General features: G+C 41.9%; 1 protein-coding gene across 1 annotated transcript in view; it reads left to right on the top strand.

The window, feature by feature from the left end:
* LOC138864124 (mucin-2-like) overlaps positions 1-12500 on the top strand; it is a 30379-nt gene that overhangs the window by 15221 nt on the left and 2658 nt on the right. Inside the window, exons 2-3 of the mRNA XM_070130167.1 lie at positions 486-2986; positions 8710-12481. Of these exons, the coding sequence (XP_069986268.1) occupies positions 499-2986; positions 8710-12481 (6260 nt within the window). The 5' untranslated portion in view covers positions 486-498. The remainder of the gene's footprint in view (positions 1-485; positions 2987-8709; positions 12482-12500) is intronic.

Below are 12500 nucleotides of genomic sequence, written 5' to 3'. Positions count from 1 at the left end.
TAATCACTACCATGTGAATCGTTTAGAAGGGATACTTGATCGTTAATTGTTATGGTGGGTGACTGCAAGAGAATACCTTCTCAGTTCACGCAGCTGATGACATCAGTTGCAATAGAGTCGGTGGATGCAGCAAGGCGTATAATAACGTGAAGGTAATTTTCGGCGCCATTCAGTAGTGTTTAAAACTGGAAGACGTGAATCCAGGATGATAGTACTTGCTGTAAATATAGATCACATTTCTTTAAGCAGCTCGAGCAAAGTTCGTGACGTCACGCCCCAGGTGCTCAGTAAACCAATTGTGAAAAAAAACTTAACAGGCCTTGGATGAGTGAATACGTCCTGATGTGGTGTTAAGTGGAATGTGTGGGTTACAATTAGAGGAATAGAGAAAGAGAAAGTGCAGGAGGGAGAAGAGGGACTCAAGAGGGATACTAGACGACTTGGTAGGACTTTCTATTAATTCACGATCTTTGTCTCTGTTTCAGGACCTGTTGTGAGATGAGTCCCTTACAGTGGTCAACCCATTCCTTTGCTTCATTGGCGCTTCTACTGTTGTCCTTTGGTTACTTCTGCGATTCTGCCAGTTCCAGAGGAGACACAGCCTCGCTCCTCCCACGCGAGGATGGGAGAGGAATACATGGTGAGGACGAGACGTCTTTTGCAGGGAGAAATATACAAAACGAAGATGAAGAAAGTGTTGAGACCGAGGTCTTAGAGCCACGGGAGGGAAGGAAGCGCCCTTATGTTCCCCTCAATAGCCTTACGTTCATGACAGCTAACAGCCATGTGAGCACCATTGACTGGTCATCCACTGATCCCAGTCAGATCCGGCAGTACATAGCAGGCAGTAAGCTAGCTGGTGTGCCTCAAAGATCCACCACAAGGCCTGCCTCACAAAATAAACTTACCACTTCCACACTGCCCCCATTCCCTCTAATTCACAAGAGTACAACCAAGAGATCCACTCCTTCAACTAAAATCCCTTTTCTTTTAACAACCAAGAGACCCACCTTGCCAACAACAGTTAAAAATGCTTCCTCAACATCTGGACCCTTTACCACACCTAGGACACCCACTACACCAACAACTATGAGACCTACAGCCTCAGCAGTTACAAGTTCAACAGTATCAAAAATGCCTACAGCATCGACAACAAGAAGACTTGTATCAATAACTGGAAGACCAGTTGAACTGGCCACAGGACCCATACCATCTACAAGTTCACTTATAACCTGGAAACCGAGCTCTCTAGCAATTAGCGATACTTCTGCGGTCACAGCTACGAGTTCCATTATAACTTGGAGACCAAGTTCTCTGGCAAACACTAACACTTATGCTGTGACAACAGAGGGAACTTCAGATAACCCTATAACTTCTACCACAGAATTAACCACAATAGAATCAACTTTCTTTACTCAGTGGTTAACAGATAATGGTAACTCACCGACAACAGGATTCACACCCACAGGGGAAAAGACTCCGCCTCCACCAACTGAACTGCCTCCCCCACTGGATTCCATTAAGCCACCCTTGCTTTCAACATGGCGACCAACATTTAGACCAATACCTGACTATGTCGAGGTGACTTCTCAACCACCAACTCAGTCCATGTTATCTAGCACAACTGAATTGCCAGTAAACAAACTAAATTCAAATGCTTTAAACGAAAATTCTCCAGTTTTTAACTCAAATATTAATTATCCTACCTCTTCTCCTGCAGTTCAGGAATCCCATTCACCAACAGGAACATCCACAGCATTATTAGTACAGAATACTACAATTCCTAACTATGTCAAAGTGACTACTCAAGCATCTACAACCCAGTCAACCAGTACAACCACCCAGGTACCAGTAAACCAAGTAAATCCAAGTGCTGCCACTGAGAAATCTCCATTCCTCAGCTGGAACATTAACTTTTATTCTACTTCTGGTCCTGTGGTTCTGGAATCTTATTCACCAAAAGTTAGAACAACTACCTCCTCAGCTCCACTGCTAAGGATAACTCGGACCTCAACTATTTCACCACAGGTTGTTACAAGTCAGCCAGGTCAGAAACCAAGCAATGCTGGCCAAACACCAGCACATCAAAATAATTTTAACTCTCATTCTATGGAAGGTCAAGGTATTAAGCCTGTAAAACATACTAGGCCACCTTCAGAACAAAATTATGAGACAGAGCATGAGCCTCTTAGTCCCTGGCAGTACCTCGATTCAAGTCCACAGCCAACTGATAGCTACACTACTAGGCCCCAACCAGTTGTTACAAATAATTTCATATCAGACAATGATCAGAAGTTAATACATGAAGCACTTAATAGGTTCCAGACACATTTTAGCTCTGCCACAGATACAAGCACTACATGGCAGGAACACATACAAGACACAGATCTTCCACAAATACCCACAATAGAGGAGCCTGGTGCAATAGGCCTGGCTCCTCAACAACCATTGTGGACAACTACACAGCAGCTGGATGATAACAAGACATCCAGCATCTTTCATGATGACATGGTGTGGTATTTCGATTCCAGCAATGAGTATAACCCCAATGTTTCTTGGATCACTAATCCAAGACCTCAAGTGCCACACAACTTCCCATTATCTACTGAAGTCAAACCAAGAGATCCAGCCACTACACCGGATCCAGCCCTCTTTGAGATAATCAGTGGTTCTTCTGGTGAACATCCAGAAAAATTATCTTATAATACAGATCAGAGCCACTTTACCTCTAAGCCCACCCAAGGACCCACTCATTCCACATCCAAACAAGACTTGTTTACAATATCCAATGATAAATCACATCCTACTCGAGCATCTATTCTACGCCCACTGGTCAGTCCAGAAGTGCAAGTTGACACTCACGCAGAACTGTTCAAGGTTTCTCAACCTGAGGTGGTGCCAGTTTCCTCCCTTGCAGCTCCTCTTCCTACAGTGGATGGTAACAACGATTACGACTTTGATTACGCCGTGTATGAGGATGATCTGAGTGAGTACTATGCTGCCTATGGATACTTACTGGGGGTCGAGCATGAGGAAGACAGACAGAATATACCCGACAAACTTCCAACCTTTGATCTTGACAAAAACAGCCCTTCCATCCTAGAGACCCTAACTTGGCCTTATACCACCATTCCTAACACTAAAAGGCCTTTAGACTCAGACTCAGCTTATTCCCAGTTCCCTGCTGTTGAAAATAAGTACCCTATAAATTCCCATGACTCGTCAGAAACTAAGTATACACCTCATTTAATCAGTTCTTCGAATAAAGAAAACATATCTCCTGTTTCTTCTTTAGGAACTTTAACAAATGAATCTAATTTTACTACTGCATCACCTATTTATACATATTCATCTCTTATACCTGCCTATCCTCAATCTCAGTCTTTAGCTGCATCTATTCCACTTTCTGTAAATGAAAGTGATTATGCTAATTTTCTTACTGAAAATGGTAACATATATCCTGACTATAATGACGTTTACTACTATAGTTATGAAGATACGCCAATAGTCAATGATTTCCAGTCTTCACTTCATGTTGGAGATTCTCTTAAAGTAGGTGATTCATCCATCAGCAGGCCAATAGGCAGTGGACATCAGGAAAATTTGAATGTACACCCTTTACCTCATTCAGACCTTCCAGCTTCCCAAGTCGATACTTCAAAGTTTGATGAAATTCGCTTCCAAGCAAATAATAATCCACACAATTTAAACGTACACAATGTGGGATTCCTTGACACATCATACATCCCTAAGGTTATCAAGACAACCACAACAACTCGACGACCTCCTGTTCTATATGCTCCTGCTGACAGAGAATCACAACAATCTCATAATGGTTCCCCAACTAAGGATTTAGACACTTTTGTTGCACTTAATCCTCTAAAGCCTACTGTAGCTGTTATAGAACGGGAGAGCTTTCAAGAATCTAAAGACACTGAGATCAATTCTTCATTTAGTACCAGTAAACCTCCAACATTATCGCAGGATACTTCACACAACTATGTCCATTATGGACACATTTCACAAAACACAAATTTACGTTCATCTAGTTATAAAATTACTGAAGATAATATGTATCACCTCTTTTCAAGTCCATTCTTTGTAAAGGATGATAAGAAGACTAGTTTTTCAGTATATGAATCTATTGTAAAAAATAAAGTTGAAAGTGAATTTCCTCCTCATGAGCTGACAAATCTGCATGAACAACATTCATCATCACACCTAGAAAATAGGCCGAACTATAACACACCAACAAATACTAACTTCCACCCAGTCACTCATTCAGGCCAATTACCAGAAGCAGATGTAGCTTCATCTGATTCGCAAGGGTATTTCAGTCCTCCAAACATAAACTTGTCACCTCCCAATATCCTTTTTCACACCTCTCCTAACAATAATGTTACTCCTGTACATGTAAAGAATACAACTCACAATGCCAGACCTTTCTTACTTCAACCACACAGCTCTCTCCCCAATCCTTTATATAATTTCCAGCCCTTTAATAGAAATCAGACTTATGATACTTCCATTAAGAGAATAGGTCTGAGGCCTGCAACTCAGAAACATGGATCTCAGCCTCCTGATAGTGCACCATCATTAAATAATTACCAAGACGAAATTCATTCGTCTCCTGTACATTCATTTAATTCTGATATTTCTCTGTCCAGTACTGCATCCCAGAAAGATCATGCAATTACAGTAACTGAGCACCATGTGCAGTTTACTGAAGTTGGCTCTGATTCTACTTCTGTATTAGCTGTCACAGACCCCACGACATTTCTGCCACAGCCTGACGACTTTTCTATCAAATTTGCAGAGTCAGAAAGTAATTTTGGCCAAAGTGATGGTGTTCATCAGCATCATCAGTCTTCAGGTAATCATAGCCACCACGACAATCAGCAAAACCACCATCCTTCCGTACAGGTAAAGATATGGAAAATGGTTGATGGGCAGCTCAGACTTGTGGAGGAACAATCGGTGCCGTCTGAAATGTTCGATAACTCGGGATTATCAAATGGTGCCGTAGTCAACCCTCAGGATGTACCATCTGACGTGCTCTCAATGGTGGCTACCAGGATGGAGAATCCTAGTCTTCTTTTCTCTCTTTTGAATTACACTACAAGAAAAAGGCGCTCCTTGCCCAGCAAACGTGAAGATACAGGAAATACTGAAGCGGATTTGGGCAAAACAGAATTAAAGAAAAACAAATCTGAGACTCCTTTGCGCCACAGAACTACAATTTCCATCAACTCTGCACATACACCATTACATGATCAGCCAGATAACGATGTAGACAGGGTAAACAAGAAAATTAATGAAAATACAATGATCATTGAAAAGATGCAAGAAAATAGAAAACCAACAGGAGGTTCAAGCAATTACAGAAGAAAGGAAAGAAGTAGAAGACCAGCAATATCTCCTGATGAGAAAACCGAAAGCATAACACAGTATTTAGTGAGAACTTCTAAACTTAATGATGAGAGTAGCCAAAGTGACTCTCCTGTCATCCACTTGGTTATCCCGAACTTGAAAGAACAACCAAGCTTCAATACTCTATTACAGAGGCTTGCAACTCAGTCTCAACAAGATTTAATTACCAGACAATCCCAGACAAATAATCGAGAATCCTTTTCTAGAAATGAAACAGCAGCAAGTTTAGCGTTTGCGCAAGAACATCAGGTAAAATTACAAAATAATCATGAGATTTATCCAACTCCATCACACCCAATACCTGCGTTTGGTGGTGTGGGTAGCGACAATTTTCCCTTTACTCCACCTCCTATTGCCATCCAAAGTGTCCCTTCAAAAGGTTTGCTTCCCCAGGCCTCAAAACCTGATGTTCTGCCTGAAATTAAACATTTTGGTGGCGTAGGTAATCGAAACCATACGAATCTGCCACTTAATATTGGAACCTCTTTAGATGAAAATAATCTTGGCTACCTGCATGTCCTCTCACGTTTAGCTAATCAGATTCAAAGTTCCAATGTTCAGAATCCTAGCCTGCAAGGTATTCTTGGAGATATCACAAAAAATTCTCCAGGAGTCCAAGCTTCTAGAGGAGTTGTGGGGTATAGCGCAGCTGGAACACTACTCAACAGTGGTGCAAGTACTCAAGGAAATGGTTTCTCCCAGCTGCTTCAAGAGCCATCTTTTCCAGGAGAACATCGAGGGTCTGTCCTGGAGCTGCTACCTTCTGACCTTCCACATGTTAATCCCCTACTTCCCCCAGATAAGCCTCTTGATCACCCTGTGCCCTTGAGAAGTGTGCTTGGCTCTCTTCCATCCTCAAGCACATTGCACAGAGAACAACTTCGTAAAAAACTTGCCACTATCACTGGAACCAACACTTTTTCCGGACACCTTGGCAATGAGGGATTCTTGAACCAGAATAATCATGCAGTGCAGAATTCTGTTTTAGGGAACCAAGGACAACAATCAACTTTCAACCAACTTACTTCAGATTCTCAAATACCCCACCCTGGTGCATTAGCTTCCTCAGTACAACCTGGTCCTTTTAATAGTCCCAACCTGACCCCCTCATTGCCAACTAATGCATTCATAAATTCAAGACCAAGCAATTCTTTCTTTCTTCCAAGTCAGCAAAATAGTCCAACTGCTTTCTTTAATCAACAGTCCGTCTCTCTAGGTTACCCACAGCCAGGTAATCAAAATTTGCGACTTCCAGATGGCTTTATTAGTTCTGGCCAACAAATGGCATCACCAGCTAGCTACCAACAAACAACATTTAATCGTGCTGATGTCTTATCAATCATCGATCGTTTGCAGTCCCAGGGTTCAGTTCCCAATGACCAGTCTGTTCTAGACTTCAGTCAGCCCAATGTAGCATCCTCTTTGCCATTACAGCAGCCTGCTGATCTCTCGCCATTTGATCCTAGCCTTCCGTATCTTCCTTTTCAAGATGCTCCAAGCTTCAGTGACAGTCCCTTGATCCCTTCTTTAACTGGAGGCACACTTAATCCATCACCTGCAACAGTTACATCCTCAAATGTCCAAGGATGCACTCAGAGCACACTATGTTCCTTGGGCCTTGCTTCCCTGGTAGCACTAGGAATATCTAATGCCTTGGCTCTGCCTTTCATCACGCCACTTTTCGTGGGTCGACGACGCCGTAGGCTGGATCTCGCCAGAAATTTCACTGGTCAAGAAGAGAGCCTTATAGAGAATGATGATATCCTTAGAGAGCTACTAGCTATGGCAGTTGGTGCTAATCCAGGTTTCAGAGACATCCTCACTGCTGCTATTGCATTTCATGTAGATAAAGCTCAACAAGAGACAAGTGCAGAAGACCACATCATCTTGAATGCAAAAGCAAAAGAATACATGCAGCTTTTAGTGTCTTTAAGAGAAGACCAAGTATCATTTCTGATTCAGCATGCCTTAGATACGATAAGTGGTAGGAAGCAGCCGCAAGCAGACTACAACACGCCAGCACAGACGTAGTAAAGCATTATCAGACTCTGCTGGTTTCACAGAAACGTCAGATTCAAAATATTTTCGATATAGAAACTTAGCATATTTTGTGGTAGTATCTTAAAATGATATCACTGACATTACTCTCATTACTGTTTGTATTATATCATAATGAGATAATATACAAATTTGGAAAGTAAGGTTTTCAATTTTCTCTCTCCGCATATATTAGTAAAAATAGCACATATGCTAAATGTCAATGTCAGTGATATTTTTGTTATTCTATTTATTTTTTTATACTATGTACATTACAACTGCAGTGCATTTGTAAAAGTATTGTTAATAAATGTTAAACATAATCACAACAGCACTTTGTTTCTGCAAAGATATTTATAAATTAGGCAGCAAGTTACTGAGAAAGAGAAATGCTGAAATAATAATAATAAGAAAAAAAATGGAAATCCGTGCTTATACGATGATTCAGTAAGTGACTAAATTATGACAAGACAAACTTTGCCAAAATCCCGGTACTCCTCACACCTCATGCAGCACTGGTTCCTGCGCCTCAGCCAGGTGCCTTCGTTTACTGCCCAGGTAAGACTTGCCTACAGTCTCTTACCCTGCAACCTGGGCAGTGGTCTGCGATATTAGGTTTATATGCATGCGTAATGACTTCGCCGCTTTATTTAAATTCAAATACTGTGTGCTTTTAAATGAATGATTGTGTTTCATGCTTATGGATGTCTTTAAAGCTTATCACACGTTCCTAAACAGCATATTTCGCTGCACATCAATATTTATAAATATAGTTTCTTCAAAATACTTTAGTATCATTTCCTCTGTACGAGACAACAGGAACATTAAGACATTTTCGCTCTCAAGACCTTGGTTGTACTATCCTTCATGCAGTCTTCCATTTCCTATCTACTACTTTTGCTCTGTGGCACAGAATTTAAGCTTTGTGCATGCAATTTATCAGATGTGTAATTGTTATAGAAACATGATGATCATTCGTTATTGATGGAATATTGTAATTTAGATCATTTTTGTTAACTATAATTTATTGAATATTGATATATTATTAATACTTGATACATCTTAGACAACTTACAATTAATAGTACTATTGTGATTTACTCTGGTACAAAATGTTTATATTTACATGTGCAAAAAGACATTCAAACTAATTTCATTAAACCTACATCACCCCAATTAATAACCAAACATATGCTGTTTACCATTAGTGATTCAGTGTCTCACTGTTACCTCATATTTTCAGGTCACGAGGTCTTCACAGATAGATTGAGCAACCATTCAGCTTCTGGAGGATATGGCAACACAAACAATGCAGGAGCAAGCAGTGACGAAAATCCACATGTATTAGTCAATGTGTGGAGCATTGTGGATGGACAGCTTCAGAAGACTGGGGCTCAGAGGGTTCCAGCATCAGCATTTGTCGAGGCAGGTCTTCCTAACAAGAGCATAGCAACACCAGTAGCTTCCACCATCTCCCCAACTGCTTCTTCTCTTTCTGCCCCCTCTTTCCCTTCTTCCATATCGCCTTTGTCTTTCTCATCCACGTCTATACAACCTCCCTCCTCTCTGGCATTAACACAGACTTTGGAGGGGAGACCAACAGCAGGGAGACCCCAGAACAATGAATTCACAGGAACTCACCTTGGAGGGTCTGGGAACTCACAATCACCGTCCCATATATTATCACCTCTGGGCGCTTCACAGGCTCAGTTTCAATCTATTGGCGAGTTACTGCAACCAGTCTCCAGTTCTCTAACAGGAAGTTATTTGCAACAGCAAATATCAAACCAGAATTCAGGCGAATCAACATCACATATGGGTCATCAAATATCAGTGCTAGGACATCAAAATGGGGCACAGAGTCACGAGCAGTTCCCTGCATTTACTAATCAGGAATTACAGAGTCATCAGAGAAATTATTCAGTTTCACAAGCTTCACAGGGAAGTAAGATACCAATCCCCAACTACCAGCAAACCAGCATCAAGCTCCAAGAAAGTCCAGTATCTCACAATCCAGACTCACAGCATCAGGAACAGACGGAAATTTCTGTTGGCAGCAATTTACCACAACCTTTTGATAACTTTGATGATTATGTAACCCTTTTGCAGATACTGGGTGCCAATGTTCACCCATCTGGGTCAAATTCATCTGTACACTCATGGCAAGCCTTATTGGCATCTCTTCAGAATGAAACATCAACAGAGCCACTTAGTCAGTCAGCTAACCATAACATGTTCCCAAACAAAACAAGGATTCCAGAGTTACCCATTAACATAGACGATAATTCGGAGGTGTTCCAGTCACATAGCAATCCAAAACCTGTCCAGCAGAATCAGCCCACGCAGCTTCTTAATAGGTTACATGGGAATCTAGAAACTTACCAACCCTCGCAAACACATTCGAGACCACCTGCATCCTCTTCACAATCTGGCTTATCATATCACCCATCCTATTCCATTCCAAATCCAATATCTGAACAATATTCTGATCTATTTACCCATAAAACTGATCATCCCTCATCGCAAAGACAGCATCTGCAACACTCTTTTCAGTTACATTCTCAAAATTCTCCTTATCCTCAAGGAAACCAACACCCATCATATTCTCTGCCCGATGTATCAAATCCTCAAATGCCTCCAATCTATGAACAAATGGTTCTAAAAGATACTCAACCAGCTGCCGGCGATCAAACCATCTGGACTCCGACTGGCACTGCTGATCGATTTTCTGAGTTGCATCCCCAACCAGGGCAAGTCAAACCTACATTCAGCACATTTTCGAACCTCATAAGTACTCTGAGTCAGCATTTACCAGAAACTGATCTGCAGTCAGATGAATATGCTCATATCACTGCACCAAGTATCTTAGCAAACCTCCCATTTCTTAGTGATGCTCCTTCAACTGGTGAAATGCAACATGTGCTGGAAAACTTGCATACTTTACGTGGTCAGACAAAAACAAGCACAGAGCCTTCAGGGTTACCTTGGAGGGCAGACACTGCCAGTCAGTCTACAGTAAAGAGTCCTGTTGGACATAGTAGTTCAGGGTTGTGGTCTGACAGCCAGACCACAAATTTACAAGGAAGCTCACTTTTACCTTCTGCCTACGTCCATGGCCTTCCACCTGTAAAGGATAACAACAGGGCAAACCTAAGACATCCTCAAGTACATAACAGCAATGTCAGTAGTATTAATAACTTAAACTTACTCGCATTTACTTCTTCCCCTACTTCGCTTAAGATTAACACCTCAGATCTGAATGATACATATGCTTTAACAGCTCTGCAGCTGATACACAACAGTACAATAGTTTCCTCTCCCCAAAAAGTCTCCTCACTTTCTACTTCTCCGTCATCAACTCACACGAAATTACCAAATCAGCAACCACCTGCATTAAAGCCATTCTCTTCCTTTTCCTACCAACCTCCACTCGGAGCCAATGGGCCCACTCACCCCTGGCCTTTAGGAACTCGAGAACAAAATGTAAATTTTGGCCAGGCTAGCTATCAGCCAAGTATCCCACCACCTGTGTTTCTTAAATATCCACAACAAACAACTACATCAGTTCCAAGAATATCAACAGTCAGCTCCGTTCCTTTTGGTGGTGTTGGGAATCCTGGGCTTCTTGGTGTTCCTATTGGTCTACAAGAAAACAGCCACAGTTTCATTGCTCCAACTCACCAACCTACAAAGGCCCCAGCATCCCAAGTCTTTGGTGGGGTAGGAAATGATGCTCTCAAAGGATATCCAGTTCATATCAGTGGTAATTTTGAAAACAGTGAAAATGAAGGATTTGTTTCCCTTAGTAACCACAACCCACTAATCAATTCACCTCCACCTCCCGATGGTTCGAGTAGCTTTTACCCTGCTACAAGCTCAGCTGATTTAAGTCTTACGCAATTACAAGAACTTCAAGCTCTTAATGCCATTTTTGCTGGGGCAGGAGAATCTCCAGCAGACGAAGCCATGAAGATTGTTGCTCTTCAGTCTCTATTAGCTAAAAATCCTCAAATGCTAGAGCACCTTTTCTTGAAGCCAAATGACTTCAATTCCCGCCAGGGTCAACCACTAAACCCTGAACCAATATCTCCAAGTGCAGACTCAGTAGATGATGGTGGACACACCAACGATTTTGAACGTACGCACCACAATATTGGTTTCAAGACTGAGGCAGATAATAAGGGATCTGGTCAAGATACCATTACACCTAGGCCTGCTTTTCAGTCTGGTACTCCGATAAGCATACTTCCAGGATCTCCTAGTCATACAACATCAAACTCTGATGAAGAAAACATCAACCTTTCTGAGTTACCTCCAGAGCAACTGCTTTATTTGATGCAAGAGTTTGGCAGACTCCCCCCAACGCTTCAGGGACTTGAGGAAGCGCTCAGTGAACATCCCAGAGTGCCTGTCACACCCAAAGAGCCTTCTCATGTCCTTCATGCTGCCCAAACTACTGCTAAGCCATTCGGCATTAGTGATGGTACCCGCAGAGAGTCTCAGGGACAAGATGGTTCCCACATTTCATCAGATGCCAAGAACGAGCCAACAGCAACAGAAAATGGCTTTTTATCAAATAGGTATGTACAAGCATGTCTACAAAATAAATGGTGTGCTCTGGGACTGTCTATGACAGTGGCAGTAGGAGCAACTGGAGCAATGGCAGCGCCCCTGGTTGTACCAGTCCTCGGGAGAAAGAGGCGAGATGTGGGTGATAACTCACAGAATATATTCCAAGCCACTCCCCTTTTTGCCCGGGAAGTTAATCTGTATGCAGCCTTAATTAAAGAACCTTTCATGAAATCGTCGTATGACGAACAAGTAAAACATAATCAGGAGAACGTCACACATGAACCACAAGATTCAACAGCAAATAGAACAAACTCAAATGACATGCTTGATTTTTACGACCTGATAAGCAGTCCCTCAGCAAAGTTGGAAGAGAAACAGACACAAACCGGCCTGGCAACTGGCTTTCTTCCTGTTGAACATGACGATGAATCAAGTGAAGCTTCGTACGTTTTTGAGTACGAT

Source organism: Penaeus vannamei, chromosome 15 (genome assembly GCF_042767895.1).
Source record: "Penaeus vannamei isolate JL-2024 chromosome 15, ASM4276789v1, whole genome shotgun sequence".
In the NCBI taxonomy this organism is placed as follows: domain Eukaryota; kingdom Metazoa; phylum Arthropoda; class Malacostraca; order Decapoda; family Penaeidae; genus Penaeus; species Penaeus vannamei.
This window is presented reverse-complemented; position numbering and strand designations above follow the sequence as displayed.